Source organism: Pecten maximus, chromosome 2 (assembly GCF_902652985.1).
Source record: "Pecten maximus chromosome 2, xPecMax1.1, whole genome shotgun sequence".
Lineage (NCBI taxonomy): Eukaryota > Metazoa > Mollusca > Bivalvia > Pectinida > Pectinidae > Pecten > Pecten maximus.
In genome coordinates this window covers 50,407,322-50,431,247 of record NC_047016.1, presented here as the reverse complement: position 1 = coordinate 50,431,247, position 23,926 = coordinate 50,407,322, and the positions used below count along the sequence as shown (strand labels likewise).

Here is a 23,926-nt window from a genome sequence, read left to right as displayed (position 1 = left end):
TTTACATTAATGGAGTTGCCACAGGTTTAACCACCAAACATTATTTATACAATTCAGTCGATAAAACAAGGGTTATGTATATATTGTATACTGCACCATTCGGGTTTGGGATAGTAGTCAACACCATGTGTATTCGGGATATAACTTAATGCTTCACTGAGAAAATCTAGATGAACTGGATGAAGTTGAGTGAGGAAAATTTACCAAAAATAAAATGTTAACAGTATCTTTCCAACTTGCTGCCTTTAGCTTGATGTATATTTTCGATATTTTTTGTTGTTATATCTAAAACATAAACATATAAATGTAGGTAGAATCAGTCTTCAAAAGTCAAGCGTTCTCATTTAATGAAATCATTTGAAGACTTTTGATTTCCATGCCTTCAATTTTAGCAGTTGTTTCATAATAATTTAGAAGTTATTTATTTGCAAAGACAATATGTGAATGTTTCAACTTGTCTGTATTATTTTAACTGAGTCAAAGAATGATAATTGTAATTAAAATGGTAGCCAGAAATAAATACTGAAATTCATTCAGATGTTAAAACCTTCCTTCCCTTCGATTAGTGTACGAAGGGAGGTAACTCTAAAATGAAAAAAAAAATTCCGTTAAGAAAGTTGTGTTGTTACTGATGTTTGATAATTTGTGTTAAACTTACTCGTCGACGGATTTTGAATTTTAAATTACAAGAATGTTTAATGTAGTTTGTGTTATTATTTTCAAATGTTAAAGAGTGAAAATATATATATATATATTAATTATGACTTATGATGGAAATATGTCATAATTTGTATCATCAGTGTACTTGAATTTCTCATGAATTTAATTAATTGGAAATAAAGTTATCCTGATTTTGCTTTTCATATTTCGTGAAGTTATTGTTCTTTGTTAATTTTGTTTGATTTTCCTTTGATCATAAATAGGTTATACACATGTGTATCGCATAAAAACACTGTACATGTACATGTACAATTTATTTATGATTAATGCATGGGAAGTCCTTTGAGATTTTACTCTGAAAACCATCACTTGTGATATATTTTATGTTCTATACTATTGAAATGGTCCTTATTTATACAAACTAATAAATTACCTATACAGTACATATATCAGGTCAGACAAGCTGTCACAGATGTTCCGAGTTACAGAAACGCGCAAATTTCCTGACAGATCAAGGAATTACCATACATATATATAGTTCTGATTAAAACTTTCCTGGATCCAGTAAAGAAGGGATAATACAAAAAATAATTGATAATACAAACAGTTCATAATAATACATTTATTATTAATATATTACAAATCCTGAAATACAACAATTAAATATTTACACCGTTTGATTATCACAGTATGACAAGAATAGCTTTTGAATGGATTGTCCACTATAGAGCCTTATTCCGATCAAACATGGACTTCAGCAAGGTACAACAAATATAGATTCAGTTCCTATTTATTCCACAGCTACAGGGAATATCATTTGGTTTGATGATATAAATCTGGACAGTTCGGGAAAGAACTTGAATGAAATCTTAACTTTCAAAAAAAAATTGTCAAATGTTCAAGAAGCTTTAGTTGGTGTAGACAGAAAGACAGTACATGTAGATTCAGGTATAAAAGACTGCTAATGAGAAAATAACAAATATATACATGTATATATCTTATTGTACTAGTTGTAGCTCAGTGGCTAGCCTTATAAAATAAATGGAAGGATATATTGTCTAGGGTACATTGTAGCAATTATTCCATTTTCTCTAATTTTTTACCTCAAGTACAAAATTAGAACTGTTTAGCACAAACATTTTCTTATATTTATACATATTGTCTTAATGTAATAAATCATTAATTCATATCCTCAATTTAATGGTCTAACTTTGATCTTCAAGTTTACACTTCAGAAACTTCAGAAATTAAAACTGTTTAAAATATTTTCACATTGTATTTTTAAGATTGAAAACTGTATACAAATGTGTTTGTAATCAACACAACCAATTGCAGTTAAAACAAAAAATTCCTGGTGTTCTATCTAAACTTAAGTAAAAATTGATTATATTTGACATCATTAAATCATAATTCAGCTGCCGTCCACACGGTAATTATGAGTCACTCGACAGTTTCCACTCGCACATCCACGCAATCACTTCATCAAAGTAATTTATAGTTTGGATTTTGGTCCGTCATCGTCTTCATCTTCCGGGTTGTAATCTTTCCATGTGAATGCTGGTATTTTCTTGTGATCTGTAACATAAATGACAGGATTTGATGTATAAGGACATAAAATGGTAGGGCTTCAACAGTTTATTGCTACCATTCAATAACATAACTGTATTTATCCTCAAATCCCCTCCACTAGTGTAGAAGTTTAGTGTCAAAGTTTACGGATGGCTTATAAAGTTCTCTGAATAACTTTAAGCTTACTATTTCAAAATTGATAATTCTGCAAAAATGAAGGGGCTCATTAGTGGATAAATACGGTAACTTCACCTCGTTGCTGAAATACTGTCAGAGAAAGATCTGTTACAGGGGCAGACCAAGATTGAACCAAGCAGACTGTAGCCCTCTTTCCTTTTCCCTAACTTGAATTTTCTATTATTTTCATTATTCTAATTTGAGTTTCTAATAAGAATGTTTTTATTTTTGTTTTTTATCTTAAAGTTAAAACCAATTTTGATCAGAAAGTTCAAAGATAACATAACTTTACGACCCTCAGATTTCAAATGAATTTCAAAGAAAATTTTAACTGAATCATTTCTCACAACAAATCTGAAATTATCCCTGTTCTGTGGTACAGACTAATATCACTACTCACCCCTGATCTCCCACTCTGTATAGTACAGACTAACATCACTACTCACCCCTGATCTCCCACTCTGTATGGTACAGACTGACATCACTACTCACCCCTGATCTCCCACTCTGTATGGTACAGACTAACATCACTACTCACCCCTGATCTCCCACTCTGTATGGTACAGACTAACATCACTAGTCACCCCTGATCTCCCACTCTGTATGGTACAGACTAACATCACTACTCACCCCTGATCTCCCACTCTGTATGGTACAGACTAACATTACTACTCACCCCTGATCTCCCACTCTGTATGGTACAGACTAACATCACTACTCACCCCTGATCTCCCACTCTGTATGGTACAGACTAACATCACTACTCACCCCTGATCTCCCACTCTGTATGGTACAGACTAACATCACTACTCACCCCTGATCTCCCACTCTGTATGGTACAGAATAACAACACTACTCACCCCTGATCTCCCACTCTGTATGGTACAGACTAACATCACTACTCACCCCTGATCTCTCACTCTGTATGGTACAGACTAACATCACTACTCACCCCTGATCTCCCACTCTGTATGGTACAGACTGACATCACTACTCACCCCTGATCTCCCACTCTGTATGGTACAGACTAACATCACTACTCACCCCTGATCTCCCACTCTGTATGGTACAGACTAACATCACTACTCACCCCTGATCTCCCACTCTGTATGGTACAGACTAACATCACTACTCACCCCTGATCTCCCACTCTGTATGGTACAGACTAACATCACTACTCACCCCTGATCTCCCACTCTGTATGGTACAGACTAACATCACTACTCACCCCTGATCTCCCACTCTGTATGGTACAGACTAACAACACTACTCACCCCTGATCTCCCACTCTGTATGGTACAGACTAACAACACTACTCACCCCTGATCTCCCACTCTGTATGGTACAGACTAACATCACTACTCACCCCTGATCTCCCACTCTGTATGGTACAGAATAACAACACTACTCACCCCTGATCTCCCACTCTGTATGGTACAGACTAACATCACTACTCACCCCTGATCTCCCACTCTGTATGGTACAGACTAACATCACTACTCACCCCTGATCTCCCACTCTGTATGGTACAGACTGACATCACTACTCACCCCTAATCTCCCACTCTGTATAGTACAGACTAACATCACTACTCATCCCTGATCTCCCACCTTGTATGGTACAGACTGACATCACTACTCACCCCTGATCTCCCACTCTGTATGGTACAGACTAACATCACTACTCACCCCTGATCTCCCACTCTGTATGGTACAGACTAACATCACTACTCACCCCTGATCTCCCACTCTGTATGGTACAGACTAACATCACTACTCACCCCTGATCTCCCACTCTGTATGGTACAGACTAACATCACTACCCACCCCTGATCTCCCACTCTGTATGGTACAGACTAACATCACTACTCACCCCTGATCTCCCACTCTGTATGGTACAGACTAACATCACTACTCACCCCTGATCTCCCACTCTGTATGGTACAGACTGACATCACTACTCACCCCTGATCTCCCACTCTGTATGGTACAGACTAACATCACTACTCACCCCTGATCTCCCACTCTGTATGGTACAGACTAACATCACTACTCACCCCTGATCTCCCACTCTGTATGGTACAGACTAACATCACTACTCACCCCTGATCTCCCACTCTGTATGGTACAGACTAACATCACTACTCACCCCTGATCTCCCACTCTGTATGGTACAGAATAACAACACTACTCACCCCTGATCTCCCATTCTGTATGGTACAGACTAACATCACTACTCACCCCTGATCTCCCACTCTGTATGGTACAGACTGACATCACTACTCACCCCTAATCTCCCACTCTGTATAGTACAGACTAACATCACTACTCACCCCTGATCTCCCACTCTGTATGGTACAGACTAACATCACTACTCACCCCTGATCTCCCACTCTGTATGGTACAGACTAACATCACTACTCACCCCTGATCTCCCACTCTGTATGGTACAGACTAATACACTACTCACCCCTAATCTCCCACTCTGTATGGTACAGACTAACATCACTACTCACCCCTGATCCTCCACTCTGTATGGTACAGACTAACATCACTACTCACCCCTAATCCTCCACCTTGTATGGTACAGACTAACATCACTACTCACCCCTGATCTCCCACTCTGTATGGTACAAACTAATATCACTACTCACCCCTGATCTCCCACTCTGTATAGTACAGACTGACATCACTACTCACCCCTGATCTCCCACTCTGTATAGTACAGACTAACATCACTACTCACCCCTGATCTCCCACTCTGTATAGTACAGACTGACATCACTACTCACCCCTGATCTCCCACTCTGTATAGTACAGACTGACATCACTACTCACCCCTGATCTCCCACTCTGTATGGTACAGACTGACATCACTACTCACCCCTAATCTCCCACTCTGTATAGTACAGACTAACATCACTACTCACCCCTGATCTCCCACTCTGTATGGTACAGACTAACATCACTACTCACCCCTGATCTCCCACTCTGTATGGTACAGACTAACATCACTACTCACCCCTGATCTCCCACTCTGTATGGTACAGACTAATACACTACTCACCCCTAATCTCCCACTCTGTATGGTACAGACTAACATCACTACTCACCCCTGATCCTCCACTCTGTATGGTACAGACTAACATCACTACTCACCCCTAATCCTCCACCTTGTATGGTACAGACTAACATCACTACTCACCCCTGATCTCCCACTCTGTATGGTACAAACTAATATCACTACTCACCCCTGATCTCCCACTCTGTATAGTACAGACTGACATCACTACTCACCCCTGATCTCCCACTCTGTATAGTACAGACTAACATCACTACTCAACCCTGATCTCCCACTCTGTATAGTACAGACTGACATCACTACTCACCCCTGATCTCCCACTCTGTATAGTACAGACTGACATCACTACTCACCCCTGATCTCCCACCTTGTATGGTACAGACTAACGTCACTACTCACCCCTGATCTCCCACTCTGTATGGTACAGACTAACATCACTACTCACCCCTGATCTCCCACTCTGTATGGTACAGACTGACATCACTACTCACCCATGATCTCCCACTCTGTATGGTACAGACTAACATCACTACTCACCCCTGATCTCCCACTCTGTATGGTACAGACTAACATCACTACTCACCCCTGATCTCCCACTCTGTATGGTACAGACTAACATCACTACTCACCCCTGATCTCCCACTCTGTATGGTACAGACTAACATCACTACTCACCCCTGATCTCCCACTCTGTATGGTACAGAATAACAACACTACTCACCCCTGATCTCCCACTCTGTATGGTACAGACTAACATCACTACTCACCCCTGATCTCCCACTCTGTATGGTACAGACTGACATCACTACTCACCCCTAATCTCCCACTCTGTATAGTACAGACTAACATCACTACTCATCCCTGATCTCCCACCTTGTATGGTACAGACTGACATCACTACTCACCCCTGATCTCCCACTCTGTATGGTATAGACTAACATCACTACTCACCCCTGATCTCCCACTCTGTATGGTACAGACTAACATCACTACTCACCCCTGATCTCCCACTCTGTATGGTACAGACTAACATCACTACTCACCCCTGATCTCCCACTCTGTATGGTACAGACTAACATCACTACCCACCCCTGATCTCCCACTCTGTATGGTACAGACTAACATCACTACTCACCCCTGATCTCCCACTCTGTATGGTACAGACTAACATCACTACTCACCCCTGATCTCCCACTCTGTATGGTACAGACTGACATCACTACTCACCCCTGATCTCCCACTCTGTATGGTACAGACTAACATCACTACTCACCCCTGATCTCCCACTCTGTATGGTACAGACTAACATCACTACTCACCCCTGATCTCCCACTCTGTATGGTACAGACTAACATCACTACTCACCCCTGATCTCCCACTCTGTATGGTACAGACTAACATCACTACTCACCCCTGATCTCCCACTCTGTATGGTACAGAATAACAACACTACTCACCCCTGATCTCCCACTCTGTATGGTACAGACTAACATCACTACTCACCCCTGATCTCCCACTCTGTATGGTACAGACTGACATCACTACTCACCCCTAATCTCCCACTCTGTATAGTACAGACTAACATCACTACTCACCCCTGATCTCCCACTCTGTATGGTACAGACTAACATCACTACTCACCCCTGATCTCCCACGCTGTATGGTACAGACTAACATCACTACTCACCCCTGATCTCCCACTCTGTATGGTACAGACTAATACACTACTCACCCCTAATCTCCCACTCTGTATGGTACAGACTAACATCACTACTCACCCCTGATCCTCCACTCTGTATGGTACAGACTAACATCACTACTCACCCCTAATCCTCCACCTTGTATGGTACAGACTAACATCACTACTCACCCCTGATCTCCCACTCTGTATGGTACAAACTAATATCACTACTCACCCCTGATCTCCCACTCTGTATAGTACAGACTGACATCACTACTCACCCCTGATCTCCCACTCTGTATAGTACAGACTAACATCACTACTCACCCCTGATCTCCCACTCTGTATAGTACAGACTGACATCACTACTCACCCCTGATCTCCCACTCTGTATAGTACAGACTGACATCACTACTCACCCCTGATCTCCCACCTTGAATGGTACAGACTAACGTCACTACTCACCCCTGATCTCCCACTCTGTATGGTACAGACAAACATCACTACTCACCCCTGATCTCCCACTCTGTATGGTACAGACTAACATCACTACTCACCCCTGATCTCCCACTCTGTATGGTACAGACTAACATCACTACTCACCTCTGATCTCCCACTCTGTATGGTACAGACTAACATCACTACTCACCCCTGATCCTCCACTCTGTATGGTACAGACTAACATCACTACTCACCCCTAATCCTCCACCTTGTATGGTACAGACTAACATCACTACTCACCCCTGATCTCCCACTCTGTATGGTACAAACTAATATCACTACTCACCCCTGATCTCCCACTCTGTATAGTACAGACTGACATCACTACTCACCCCTGATCTCCCACTCTGTATAGTACAGACTAACATCACTACTCACCCCTGATCTCCCACTCTGTATAGTACAGACTGACATCACTACTCACCCCTGATCTCCCACTCTGTATAGTACAGACTGACATCACTACTCACCCCTGATCTCCCACCTTGTATGGTACAGACTAACGTCACTACTCACCCCTGATCTCCCACTCTGTATGGTACAGACTAACATCACTACTCACCCCTGATCTCCCACTCTGTATGGTACAGACTGACATCACTACTCACCCCTGATCTCCCACTCTGTATGGTACAGACTGACATCACTACTCACCCCTGATCTCCCACTCTGTATGGTACAGACTAACATCACTACTCACCCCTGATCTCCCACTCTGTATGGTACAGACTAACATCACTACTCACCCCTGATCTCCCACTCTGTATGGTACAGACTAACATCACTACTCACCCCTGATCTCCCACTCTGTATGGTACAGAATAACAACACTACTCACCCCTGATCTCCCACTCTGTATGGTACAGACTAACATCACTACTCACCCCTGATCTCCCACTCTGTATGGTACAGACTGACATCACTACTCACCCCTAATCTCCCACTCTGTATAGTACAGACTAACATCACTACTCATCCCTGATCTCCCACCTTGTATGGTACAGACTGACATCACTACTCACCCCTGATCTCCCACTCTGTATGGTATAGACTAACATCACTACTCACCCCTGATCTCCCACTCTGTATGGTACAGACTAACATCACTACTCACCCCTGATCTCCCACTCTGTATGGTACAGACTAACATCACTACTCACCCCTGATCTCCCACTCTGTATGGTACAGACTAACATCACTACTCACCCCTGATCTCCCACTCTGTATGGTACAGACTGACATCACTACTCACCCCTGATCTCCCACTCTGTATGGTACAGACTAACATCACTACTCACCCCTGATCTCCCACTCTGTATGGTACAGACTAACATCACTACTCACCCCTGATCTCCCACTCTGTATGGTACAGACTAACATCACTACTCACCCCTGATCTCCCACTCTGTATGGTACAGACTAACATCACTACTCACCCCTGATCTCCCACTCTGTATGGTACAGAATAACAACACTACTCACCCCTGATCTCCCACTCTGTATGGTACAGACTAACATCACTACTCACCCCTGATCTCCCACTCTGTATGGTACAGACTGACATCACTACTCACCCCTAATCTCCCACTCTGTATAGTACAGACTAACATCACTACTCACCCCTGATCTCCCACTCTGTATGGTACAGACTAACATCACTACTCACCCCTGATCTCCCACTCTGTATGGTACAGACTAATACACTACTCACCCCTAATCTCCCACTCTGTATGGTACAGACTGACATCACTACTCACCCCTGATCTCCCACTCTGTATGGTACAGACTAACATCACTACTCACCCCTGATCTCCCACTCTGTATGGTACAGACTAACATCACTACTCACCCCTGATCTCCCACTCTGTATGGTACAGAATAACAACACTACTCACCCCTGATCTCCCACTCTGTATGGTACAGACTAACATCACTACTCACCCCTGATCTCCCACTCTGTATGGTACAGACTGACATCACTACTCACCCCTAATCTCCCACTCTGTATAGTACAGACTAACATCACTACTCACCCCTGATCTCCCACTCTGTATGGTACAGACTAACATCACTACTCACCCCTGATCTCCCACTCTGTATGGTACAGACTAACATCACTACTCACCCCTGATCTCCCACTCTGTATGGTACAGACTAATACACTACTCACCCCTAATCTCCCACTCTGTATGGTACAGACTAACATCACTACTCACCCCTGATCCTCCACTCTGTATGGTACAGACTAACATCACTACTCACCCCTAATCCTCCACCTTGTATGGTACAGACTAACATCACTACTCACCCCTGATCTCCCACTCTGTATGGTACAAACTAATATCACTACTCACCCCTGATCTCCCACTCTGTATAGTACAGACTGACATCACTACTCACCCCTGATCTCCCACTCTGTATAGTACAGACTAACATCACTACTCACCCCTGATCTCCCACTCTGTATAGTACAGACTGACATCACTACTCACCCCTGATCTCCCACCTTGTATGGTACAGACTAACGTCACTACTCACCCCTGATCTCCCACTCTGTATGGTACAGACAAACATCACTACTCACCCCTGATCTCCCACTCTGTATGGTACAGACTAACATCACTACTCACCCCTGATCTCCCACTCTGTATGGTACAGACTAACATCACTACTCACCTCTGATCTCCCACTCTGTATGGTACAGACTAACATCACTACTCACCCCTGATCTCCCACTCTGTATGGTACAGACTAACATCACTACTCACCCCTGATCTCCCACTCTGTATAGTACAGACTGACATCACTACTCACCCCTGATCTCCCACTCTGTATAGTACAGACTGACATCACTACTCACCCCTGATCTCCCACCTTGTATGGTACAGACTAACGTCACTACTCACCCCTGATCTCCCACTCTGTATGGTACAGACTAACATCACTACTCACCCCTGATCTCCCACTCTGTATGGTACAGAATAACATCTCTACTCACCCCTGATCTCCCACTCTGTATGGTACAGACTGACATCACTACTCACCCCTGATCTCCCACTCTGTATGGTACAGACTAACATCACTACTCACCCCTGATCTCCCACTCTGTATGGTACAGACTAACATCACTACTCACCCCTGATCTCCCACTCTGTATGGTACAGACTAACATCACTACTCACTCCTGATCTCCCACTCTGTATAGTACAGACTAACATCACTACTCACCCCTGATCTCCCACTCTGTATGGTACAGACTAACATCACTACTCACTCCTGATCTCCCACTCTGTATAGTACAGACTAACATCACTACTCACCCCTGATCTCCCACTCTGTATAGTACAGACTGACATCACTACTCACCCCTGATCTCCCACTCTGTATGGTACAGACTAACATCACTACTCACCCCTGATCTCCCACCTTGTATGGTACAAACTAACATCACTACTCACCCCTGATCTCCCACTCTGTATGGTACAGACTAACATCACTACTCACCCCTGATCTCCCACTCTGTATGGTACAGACTAACATCACTACTCACCCCTGATCTCCCACTCTGTATGGTACAGACTAACATCACTACTCACCCCTGATCTCCCACTCTGTATAGTACAGACTAACATCACTACTCACCCCTGATCTCCCACTCTGTATGGTACAGACTTACATCACTACTCACCCCTGATCTCCCACTCTGTATGGTACAGACTTACATCACTACTCACCCCTGATCTCCCACTCTGTATGGTACAGACTAACATCACTACTCATCCCTGATCTCCCACCTTGTATGGTACAGACTAACATCACTACTCACCCCTGATCTCCCACTCTGTATGGTACAGACTAACATCACTACTCACTCCTGATCTCCCACCTTGTATGGTACAGACTAACATCACTACTCACCCCTGATCTCCCACCTTGTATGGTACAGACTAACATCACTACTCACCCCTGATTTCCCACTCTGTATGGTACAGACTAACATCACTACTCACCCCTGATCTCCCACCTTGTATGGTACAGACTAACATCACTACTCACCCCTGATCTCCCACCTTGTATGGTACAGACTAACATCACTACTCACCCCTGATTTCCCACTCTGTATGGTACAGACTAACATCTCTACTCACCCCTGATCTCCCACTCTGTATGGTACAGACTAACATCACTACTCATCCCTGATCTCCCACCTTGTATGGTACAGACTAACATCACTACTCACCCCTGATCTCCCACTCTGTATGGTACAGACTAACATCACTACTCACCCCTGATCTCCCACCTTGTATGGTACAGACTAACATCACTACTCACCCCTGATCTCCCACCTTGTATGGTACAGACTAACATCACTACTCACCCCTGATTTCCCACTCTGTATGGTACAGACTGACATCACTACTCACCCCTGATCTCCCACTCTGTATGGTACAGACTAACATCACTACTCACCCCTGATCTCCCACTCTGTATGGTACAGACTAACATCACTACTCATCCCTGATCTCCCACCTTGTATGGTACAGACTAACATCACTACCCACCCCTGATCTCCCACCTTGTATGGTACAGACTAATACACTACTCACCCCTGATCTCCCACCTTGTATGGTACAGACTAACATCACTACTCACCCCTGATCTCCCACTCTGTATGGTACAGACTAACATCACTACTCACCCCTGATCTCCCACTCTGTATGGTACAGACTAACATTACTACTCACCCCTGATCTCCCACCTTGTATGGTACAGACTAATACACTACTCACCCCTGATCTCCCACTCTGTATGGTACAGACTAACATTACTACTCACCCCTGATCTCCCACTCTGTATGGTACAGACTAACATCACTACTCACCCCTGATCTCCCACTCTGTATGGTACAGACTAACATCACTACTCACCCCTGATCTCTCACTCTGTATAGTACAGACTAACATCACTACTCACCCCTGATCTCCCACTCTGTATGGTACAGACTAACATCACTACTCACCCCTGATCTCCCACTCTGTATGGTACATACTAACATCACTACTCACCCCTGATCTCCCACTCTGTATGGTACAGACTAACATTACTACTCACCCCTGATCTCCCACTCTGTATGGTACAGACTGACATCACTACTCACCCCTGATCTCCCACTGTATAGTACAGACTAACATCACTACTCACCCCTGATCTCCCACTCTGTATGGTACAGACTAACATTACTACTCACCCCTGATCTCCCACTCTGTATGGTACAGACTAACATCACTACTCACCCCTGATCTCCCACTCTGTATGGTACAGACTAACATCACTACTCACCCCTGATCTCCCACTCTGTATAGTACAGACTGACATCACTACTCACCCCTGATCTCCCACTCTGTATGGTACAGACTAACATCACTACTCACCCCTGATCTCCCACTCTGTATAGTACAGACTAACATCACTACTCAACCCTGATCTCCCACTCTGTATGGTACAGACTAACATCACTACTCACCCCTGATCTCCCACTCTGTATGGTACAGACTAACATCACTACTCACCCCTGATCTCCCACTCTGTATGGTACAGACTGACATCACTACTCACCCCTGATCTCCCACCTTGTATGGTACAGACTGACATCACTACTCACCCCTGATCTCCCACTCTGTATGGTACAGACTAACATCACTACTCACCCCTGATCTCCCACTCTGTATGGTATAGACTAACATCACTACTCACCCCTGATCTCCCACTCTGTATGGTACATACTAACATCACTACTCACCCCTGATCTCCCACTCTGTATGGTACAGACTAACATCACTACTCACCCCTTATCTCCCACTCTGTATGGTACAGACTAACATCACTACTCACCCCTGATCTCCCACTCTGTATAGTACAGACTAACATCACTACTCACCCCTGATCTCCCACTCTGTATGGTACAGACTAACATCACTACTCACCCCTGATCTCCCACTCTGTATGGTACAGACTAACATCACTACTCACCCCTGATCTCCCACTCTGTATGGTACAGACTAACATCACTACTCACCCCTGATCTCCCACTCTGTATGGTACAGACTGACATCACTACTCACCCCTGATCTCCCACTCTGTATGGTACAGACTAACATCACTACTCACCCCTAATCCTCCACCTTGTATGGTACAGACTAACATCACTACTCACCCCTGATCTCCCACTCTGTATGGTACAGACTTACATCACTACTCACCCCTGATCTCCCACTCTGTACGGTACAGACTAACATCACTACTCACCCCTAATCTCCCACTCTGTATGGTACAGACTAACATCACTACTCACCCCTGATCTCCAACTCTGTATAGTACAGACTGACATCACTACTCACCCCTGATCTCCCACTCTGTATGGTACAGACTAACATCACTACTCACCCCTGATCTCCCACTCTGTATGGTACAGACTAACATCACTACTCACCCCTGATCTCCCACTCTGTATGGTACAGACTAACATCACTACTCACCCCTGATCTCCCACTCTGTATGGTACAAACTAACATCACTACTCACCCCTGATCTCCCACTCTGTATAGTACAGACTAACATCACTACTCACCCCTAATCTCCCACCTTGTATGGTACAGACTAACATCACTACTCAACCCTGATCTCCCACTCTGTATGGTACAGACTAACATCACTACTCACCCCTGATCTCCCACTCTGTATGGTACAGACTAACATCACTACTCACCCCTGATCTCCCACTCTGTATGGTACAAACTAACATCACTACTCACCCCTGATCTCCCACTCTGTATAGTACAGACTAACATCACTACTCACCCCTGATCTCCCACTCTGTATGGTACAGACTAACATCACTACTCACCCCTGATCTCCCACTCTGTATGGTACAGACTAACATCTCTACTCACCCCTGATCTCCCACTCTGTATGGTACAGACTAACATCACTACTCACCCCTGATCTCCCACTCTGTATAGTAGACTAACATCACTACTCACCCCTGATCTCCCACTCTGTATGGTACAGACTAACATCACTACTCACCCCTGATCTCCCACTCTGTATAGTACAGACTAACATCACTACTCACCCCTAATCTCCCACTCTGTATGGTACAGACTAACATCACTACTCACTCCTGATCTCTCACTCTGTATGGTACAGGCTAACATCACTACTCACTCCTGATCTCCCACTCTGTATGGTACAGACTTACATCACTACTCACTCCTGATCTCTCACTCTGTATGGTACAGACTTACATCACTACTCACCCCTGATCTCTCACTCTGTATAGTACAGACTAACATCACTACTCACCCCTGATCTCTCACTCTGTATAGTACAGACTAACATCACTACTCACCCCTGATCTCCCACTCTGTATGGTACAGACTAACATCACTACTCACCCCTGATCTCCCACTCTGTATAATACAGACTAACATCACTACTCACCCCTGATCTCCCACTTTATGGTACGGACTGACATCACTACACACCCCTGATCCTCCACTCTGTATGGTACAGACTAACATCACTACTCACCCCTAATCCTCCACCTTGTATGGTACAGACTAACATCACTACTCACCCCTAATCCTCCACCTTGTATGGTACAGACTAACATCACTACTCACCCCTGATCTCCCACTCTGTATGGTACAGACTAACATCACTACTCACCCCTGATCTCCCACTCTGTATGGTACAGACTAACATCACTACTCACCCCTGATCTCCCACTCTGTATGGTACAGACTAACATCACTACTCACCCCTGATCTCCCACCTTGTATGGTACAAGCTAGCAGCACCATCTACTTTGACCGTTTCTCCAGAGATGAGACTAGCAGCAGGTGATAACAAGTAACACACACAGGAAGATATCTGAAACCACAAAAGTAAATAAAATATGAAACAGTAAATAAACATGAAATTTGGAAATAAACACAGAATCTATTTCTAAAATTTTGAAGTTCTGAATTTAAAGATATAGGTTTAGTAATTGAAATCCACATCCCACAGTCCTAGAGTCAAATATCTGCGTCCAATAAATGGACAGAATGTAAAGGGGAAATGATATACAGTTTCTGTTATTATGAACACTTAACTAATGTCATGGGGCTGTGTATACTACATGAGTAGATGTCTACACAGACTTTTGTGTATGCCTATGTACAAGTACTGTGTATAAAGTCAAACCTCATTGTGTATACCTATGTACAAGTACTGTGTATAAAGTCAAACCTCATTGTCTCTAAGTCAGCAGGGTCATGGGGAAAACTTGACGTACCCGGAGTATTCAAGATAACTATGTATCTTTTATACAGAATTTTTACTGTCAGAGCGGAATTTTCATTTTTTAAGCAGGGTCTTCGAGTTATCAGAGTAAAAGATAACAAAAGTTTGATCACAAAGTTTGACCATAATATACAGTATACATCAACCAGACAATGGTCACCTACCTCTTCTGGAGTTCCAAGTCGTTTCACCGGTAAAACATCGATCATGTGATCAAATATTTTGTTATCACCATAATTTGCTGCAGCAGTCTCTGAATATATGGAACTTCCCTGCATTAAATATAAACCAGACTTCTCTGTAAAGGTTATTAGTACTTGATCCAGATATTTACGGGAATCATCATTTCAGAAATCTATGTGCATAAAGTCATATGATCATGTGAAAGACATCTGACCAGTTTTCTGGGTAATGACTGTGAAGGTGAAGAAGTGAACTTAAAAAATACCTTACATTACTTCACCGTTGTATCTTAATTAAGGAGATAATAGGCAATTGTTTTCTGGCCACTCATTATCATCGCACTGATAATAATTTCCTATCGATATTCAACACACAAAAATAGCATTTCTCACGCAATGTTCAAGTGAGGTAAAAGGAAGTATCAAATATTTTTTCATTATACAGTATAATTTATAGTTATATCAATTAAGATGATAAATATCATAGATCCTACACATTTAAGAATGCTTCTTCAGCTCTGGCAATACTTAAAACTAATGTCAGACTTATAAATTTTCTATCGAATCAAAGGTTTTTAATCTATAATCATTATTTTGGTTCCCATACTTTATGACCTTACCGGAGCTACAGCATTCACTCTAATTCCATCAGCTGCCCATTCTATAGACAGTGACTTGGTCAAGTTGTCCACACCGGCCCGAGCAGCTCCAGTGTGACTACAATGTAACCAGCATTAACATTTCCGGTACGGGTTGATATACACCCCACCCATCCCACACCCTAACCCTCAAAAACACTATTCGTTCAACCCATCCCACACCCTAACCCTCAAACAACACTACTCGTTCAAACACATCAATTTTTCTATCATACAATATTGTTAACCTCAAATAATTGTTTTAAAACTTACTTTTACTTGTTTGATATGCAACTTTTCTATATTTGAAAACAAATTTTTAAATAAACATGATATATATCTATAGCACAGGTGACCAACACATAAGCTCTGATTCAAAGTAGAAGTGGCCTTATCACAGGATAATGAATTCCACTGTAGCATTTATTGGAATTTTTTTACACAGAACAGTATGACTGTGTTACATGATACATATTAATTTCTACTTACCTCATGGAAGGGAAGCCTTTCCACATGTCAGCAATAATGTTGACTATTACTCCACCATTTTTTTCCATCCACTGACTGTACACTGGAAAAACAAAAATGAAGGCAATAGGTAAAAATATCATGGAAGAGTAATTTTCAAGTATTAGCAGTGCCAGCTGCCCTTACAAAAATGTAAAGTTTGCAGCAAATTTGTTTTGTTTGGTTTGGTTTGGTTTGTTTTTGTTTAACGTCCTATTAACAGCCAGGGTCATTTAAGGACATGCCAGGTTTTGGAGGTGGAGGAAAGCCGGAGTACCCGGAGAAAAACCACCGGCCTACAGTCAGTACTTGGCAACTGCCCAACGTAGGTTTCGAACTCGCAACCCAGAGGTGGAGGGCTAGTGTTAAAGTGTCGGGACACTTTAACCATTCGGCCACCGCGGCCCCTTGTTTTGTTTGCCAGAACTTGTTGCAAGAACTTTTAATAACAGGTTGTTGCAACTAGCTGCAATTTTTTGCAGTGTTGCAAAAAATTGCAGTAAACAACTGATGACTTGTCAACGTAATTACAGATATAGATAAACTTGAAAGAAAGTCCCGCCTGAAGAAACAGAAGAGGGTGCAAAGGCCTTGCATCAAATCTTGATTTTTGTTTCATTTTTCTTATATTTATCATTCACAAGGCCTTTACTTCTATTAATTTTTATATACATGTACATATATATATCACATGTGATTTACCATCTGGTTACATTGTGAAATTAATATGTTAACGTAATTATGAATTTCACAAGTAGGGTTGACACTCACGGTGTCCATATAAATATCAAAGGTCACTTTTAGATTTGATAGAGGACTGACACTCACCTTCCCTACACAAACATCCCTGTGAGATTTGATAGAGGACTGACACTCACCTTCCCTACACAAACATCCCTGTGAGATTTGATAGAGGACTGACGCTCACCTTCCCTACACAAACATCCCTGTGAGATTTGATAGAGGACTGACACTCACCTTCCCTACACAAACATCCCTGTGAGATTGATAGAGGACTGACACTCACCTTCCCTACACAAACATCCCTGTGAGATTTGATAGAGGACTGACACTCACCTTCCCTACACAAACATCCCTGTGAGATTTGATAGAGGACTGACGCTCACCTTCCCTACACAAACATCCCTGTGAGATTTGATAGAGGACTGACACTCACCTTCCCTACACAAACATCCCTGTGAGATTTGATAGAGGACTGACACTCACCTTCCCTACACAAACATCCCTGTGAGATTTGATAGAGGACTGACACTCACCTTCCCTACACATGACAAAAGTTCCTGTGAGATTTGTGTCTATCACAGCGTTCCAGCCCTTGACTGATATGTTACTGGCAGGACTCGGAAACTGACCACCACCATTGTTTACCAGGTAGTCCACTTTTCCAAATTGATTCAGAGTAGTTGAAATCAATTCTTCAACCTGAAAAAGGGAAAAGGAGTAATTATTATATAATATTGAAATTGTATGTGATTACCAAACCTGTACACAAAACAACATAAATTTCTCAGCAAAAAACTAGTTTTTTAATATTAGATGCCACAATAATTTGTATAATCAACTTTGAATTGATGTTCTTGTTTTAAAGCCTCATCTCATCTCTGAAATTGTGATTAAAAGTTCTATAGGTATTATTTGAATGTTGAATATGCCTTGAATACACCAACATTTTTACATTCTTGTCAGTGTAAGCTCATAAACCACAGATGCAAACTAATTGTAGCAGAACTCAGGACTGGGTCTATCATCGGTGACCATATGTAGCTCAGTGGTAAAGTGTCCGTCTAGAGTTCGGAGGGTCCCAGGTTCGAACCCCAGTCTGGCTGCTACATTTTCTCCTTCTCCTGTTACATAATTGACGAGCTTGCCTACTCTTGTTTAAAGCATTGGGAGTATGCTTAGGAAGGTGATATCTGAACTCGTTGTCTTCGGGTGCAAAGACTTGAAAAAAAGGAGGGAGGAATGTAGCCGAACTGGACTGGGTCAATCATCAGCGACCAGGTAGTTCAGTGGTAGAGTGTCCGTCTAGAGTTCGGAGGGTCCCAGGTTCGAACTTTGGTCTGGCTGCTACAATGTACATTTTCTCCTTCTCCTGTTACACAAATACCATTAGGACTGGAAATGATAAGAAATTCTCTATTTAAAGAAAAAGTTACTTATATGACCTACATTATCTTCTTTTCTTATGTTGCACTGCATATGAGCCAGGTTTGTTGGTTTATTAGGAACAATGGTTAACCTCATTTCCTCTGCTGCTTTCTGTAGCCTGTCAATGTTCCTCGATGCTATCATAACCTTACATCCTGCAACAAAATAACATAAAACTATATATTTTGTTCTACATATATATTGTCGCTAAATATAGTATTGCTCACCTGCTTAATGTTGATAATTTTAGAATGAATTACAACATACTACTGGTACAATGTACATAATACTAATAATACATACTAATTACTGTATAGCTAAAGTCAGATCTGTATGTGAACTACAGTATTATCAGTCAGATATTGGGTCTAGAGAAGTGAGCTATAAATATTCCCTTATTCTTAATTTAATTCAACCGTATAAGCAGGAATATTCAGTATGCTTTTCTCTACTTGCTGAAAAAACTATGGTCGGTCAATACCAATAGTAACCTTCATTAGTGTTCATAGCTTTTCTTGTCTGATTGAGGAATTTATACTCAGGAACGGAGGTAGAGAAATTCCATTGGACTTGTAAAATGATAATATGATAAGCCAATAACCACCAAGACTACTAAAATTGGTGGTCAAATGAATAGGCTACACTATAATGAAATAAAATGCAAAACATTGGTAACCCGATTAGCACTTTGTACCGTATAAACTGTAGATATAAATTGATAATACTTAACCCATTTCATCTTAAAACTAGTTGATTACCTAAATGAAGAAGTTCCTCTGTTATTGCTTTACCAATACCAGTGCCACCACCTGTAACTATAGCAACTTTTCCCTTGAAAAGGCTTTTACGAAAAATACTCGATACTTTCACGGCGGCCGCCATTTTGAACAAAACAGTGATCACATGATCAAGGATTGTCTAAGCAGCAAAAGATGAGACGGATACATAGATCCGGAACAAATCAATATATTTTGATACAGGGACACACAACCTCACACTCTCGGCCGATGTTGTCTATATTGTAAAATATTGCGATATTTTGGTGTTGATCGTCAGCAGTATTATACTTTGTGTAAATAAGATAGTTTGTAATCACAATCAAACGATATACTGTATATATACATTGTATATATACCTTCTACGAGGGCTGAGTTGTAAGCGTCATATTGAAGGATTTGAATTTTGGCGGACATATTGTATTATTTTTCTACATAATCCTCTTCAGTATCAGGGCCTCAATGCAACTTTTATAGAACTCCTTTTCTTGGGTGTTCAGAAAGTCAACCACTGCATGTTAGGGTTAGGCTTAGCTAGGGTGCCTGAAATAGCTGTTTTCAGTTTTGGAAATAGATGATTTCAAGTCTCATGGAGCGAGATCAGGCGAATAAGGCGAATGCTCAATCAATTTAAAGCTACAATTGTGAATGGCAGCCATGGCAATGACGGACTATTTCACCCTAACCCTAGCCGATTTTGTCCATAAACCAGAGACGTATATCTGATATACAAGTCTCTGCATAAACTAACTAAATGAGACCAGTACTCATGGGTACACGGCCCTATATAGTCAGAGAATAGTATATTCCTGAATAACGACTTCTTTGTGTCCACACTGCTAAATACCACTAACAAGGGTCTAATTTTCTTTTGTTATTAATTAAGCGGTTTCCTTCTGTGATCTATCTTCTTTGTATCTCCCGAGTTTCGTGACTTTTGATGTCCTTTTATTTGCTCCTCACGTCGCATTTTCCCAACAAAATTGGCCAAATGCTTCATATAGTGAGTGTTTCTGGTTTCTTTTGAGGTCGAATTACACTCCTTAATCCCATATATCACGATGTTCCATTTCATTTACTCCCTTTCATTAATTTCTGACATAATGTCTGAGTTTTGGTGGTGAAGATGAGACTAATCTATTAGTACCGGATCAGTTCCCGATAAACTGACAAAAGTAAAACCTTTATTGTAGAAAAAAAAATTAAAATTAAAAAAAAAATTAGACCCTTAAACATGCTTAGTGTACTTTCTAAATTTCTTGAGAAAATTATCTATCTATAGTATCTAGTAATATAAAAGACGTGAGTTGCAATCCGGAAATGTTTTCTACAGATACCAGGTTTATCTATCTATTTGATTATATTAAAGAATTCAATTAATGTATCTGAGCCTGAACAGAGATCTTCTGAGAATTGTACATGTAATAATGGCTCCTCTATTCCACAAGGTCCTGCGACAAGTAGGCACGACAGAAATAACTTCTAAGTTCATAGTAAGCTGAAATATTATGTCCGATAGCCTAGTCCTATGTTAGCGATCTGCTATCTGTTGAAGGGGCCTGCAATACAATGTCTGTGAAGCTGATCACGTGTTCCCCTCCCAAACACCAGATGGACGTCATGTTCTGGTACAACAAGCATCATTTGGATGGATACGTGTCCGCAAGAAAGGATGGAATTCGTAGATGTAGAGGGATAAGCCACCTCTGAACCTTTTCTATGACAATATATCACTGGTTTGGTTTGATTTGGTTTGGTTTGGTTTGGTTTGTTTAACATACCTATCAACAGCTAAATATATCTCTGGAGTGAAGGGAGAGAAAGTTCTTCAGAAATATCAAAGGTTCAAGGAGTTTGAGCTGAAGAAGACATTTTGGACGGCCAAAGTCAAGGTCAAGTTCACCTCAGAGGAGGAAATAATCATATTGAAGAGAAAGCAGGCCGCAATCGTCAGTTTTCTTGAGGCGATCTTTCAAATTTCCCCCTACATGCAAACGTGAAAACGGAACCACTAGGCATACGAACAAACATCGAACACATCTAACTTCACATTTCCAAACGAGACCATGTTGTCCGCCATTAAACGTTCAATGACCAAATCTGTCAAAGGATAGGAAATCACATGCTCAACTTCTCAGAGGTAACGGAGGAACATTTGAATGGACGTACTGATGCGATAAGGACAGAATGGAAGCAATCGCCACATTCTGATTTCAAATGGAGTATGTTAATCAATAAAGAGACTGCGTACTATATTTGCTGAATTGATTGCCAGTGATTTCTTATGAACCACGTAATTGCTTTGAAGGTTTATAGTTTATCTAGTACATGTAGTAGTGAATTATCTTATTTTCTTAATCCTTGTCCTTAAATAGTACTGATAAACAATGTTGTATATGCACCTTCTAGTAATTTCAGTGATACTATACCAAATCTTAGAGGGGCCAATATGATGAACATTGGTTAATGATATTTACATTTACGTACAATTGTAATTGTTAATATACATATACACTATGTATTACCCTGCCTGTCCAATGTGGTGACCATACTGAGTACCCAGTATTACCTGTGCACGTGTGCTCCATTGCATACGGCACCTTCCTATGAGTGTGAAGTCATGCGCGGGTGCACGTGTCATTCGACACTCCTCAGTGGTCTACATCATCTGATGTGCTACCTGACAGGCAGATTGCAATAGGAGAACAGAGACCAAACATGTATACTTATATATATATCCTTACAATCTTCCATGGTACATATACATATACTGGTATGTCACTAACTGTAGTCACCAGTGATAATTGTTTGGGATCAGGCCATCACCAAACATTAAGGTGTGACGGCTCTATATACCATAAACGTCTACATGTAAAGGTTTACCTAGTGTTTGGTAGCGCTTGCCAGTATCAATTTAACACTGCACCGAGTACTAGTGGCCAGCCTCGCATCCTTTTTGCAGACCACAGAAAAGACGCAAGGCTGACCATGTTCTATAAAATCCATCACTATGGTGGTTTGGAAAGAAATTGGATGGTCTAGCATGTCTGGAAATTGCCATAACCACCTCACATCTAGCTCCCAGTTCCAGAAATGCTAGAGATAGTCATCCAATTTCTTTCCAAACCATCTCAAGTAGGACACCCGTGAGATAAGAATCCTCCTTTTGCATGGTTCTGTCATTCAGTACCTAGCCATTCAAATGGTTCTATAGGTTCTTCTTGCTTGACGCTTAGTAATACATGGGATTAAAGATGGATTGTGAGGGATGTCACACCAATGTGTATTGGAGTTTACATTATAGTGAATTAACATCGGTCTTATGATGGAAAATCGTATGTATTGTCGGTTGGAGAGTTCATCAATTGGCAAATGCGAGTCGGGGGAGGGATGGAGGCACTGAAACCATCTTCAAACTACATAAATGCGGTAACATTAAGCAGTATACAAAATAACAGTATACAAAATAACTACCTGATGAAATTTCTGTTTCCTTAAGATATTCCAAAATCAATTTTCGTGAATCCATCTACTGCAGTTGTTCTATTATTTCAATACCTTGTTTGAGAACTTTAAACGTTGAAAACAGTTTTAGATTTTACACAAGTTTTGCTGTTCTGCAATGGCTGTAGTTAGCGA

At 41.7% G+C, this 23,926-nt stretch overlaps 1 protein-coding gene across 1 annotated transcript; it reads right to left on the bottom strand.

Moving 5' to 3' along the window:
• Positions 1-1,262: 1,262 nt before the first annotated feature.
• Positions 1,263-20,393, bottom strand: LOC117322381 (peroxisomal trans-2-enoyl-CoA reductase-like). The gene is made up of 8 exons (XM_033877251.1): positions 20,270-20,393; positions 19,533-19,666; positions 18,620-18,785; positions 17,325-17,406; positions 16,818-16,914; positions 16,180-16,287; positions 15,490-15,601; positions 1,263-2,235 (listed from the first exon to the last, which is right to left on the bottom strand). The coding sequence occupies exons 1-8, from the start codon at positions 20,391-20,393 to the stop codon at positions 2,153-2,155; spliced, it is 906 nt and encodes a 301-aa protein (XP_033733142.1). The 3' UTR covers positions 1,263-2,152.
• Positions 20,394-23,926: the final 3,533 nt, after the last annotated feature.

Excerpts from the sequence above, each read along its gene's own strand:
- LOC117322381 (XM_033877251.1), bottom strand. The coding sequence starts at position 20,393 with ATGGCGGCCGCCGTGAAAGTATCGAGTATTTTTCGTAAAAGCCTTTTC. Across the intron at positions 16,915-17,324 it reads AAAGGCTTCCCTTCCATGAG|TCACACTGGAGCTGCTCGGG; the intron begins GTAAGTAGAAAT and ends GTTACATTGTAG. Across the intron at positions 2,236-15,489 it reads TACAAGGTGGGAGATCAGGG|ATCACAAGAAAATACCAGCA; the intron begins GTGAGTAGTGAT and ends TTTATGTTACAG.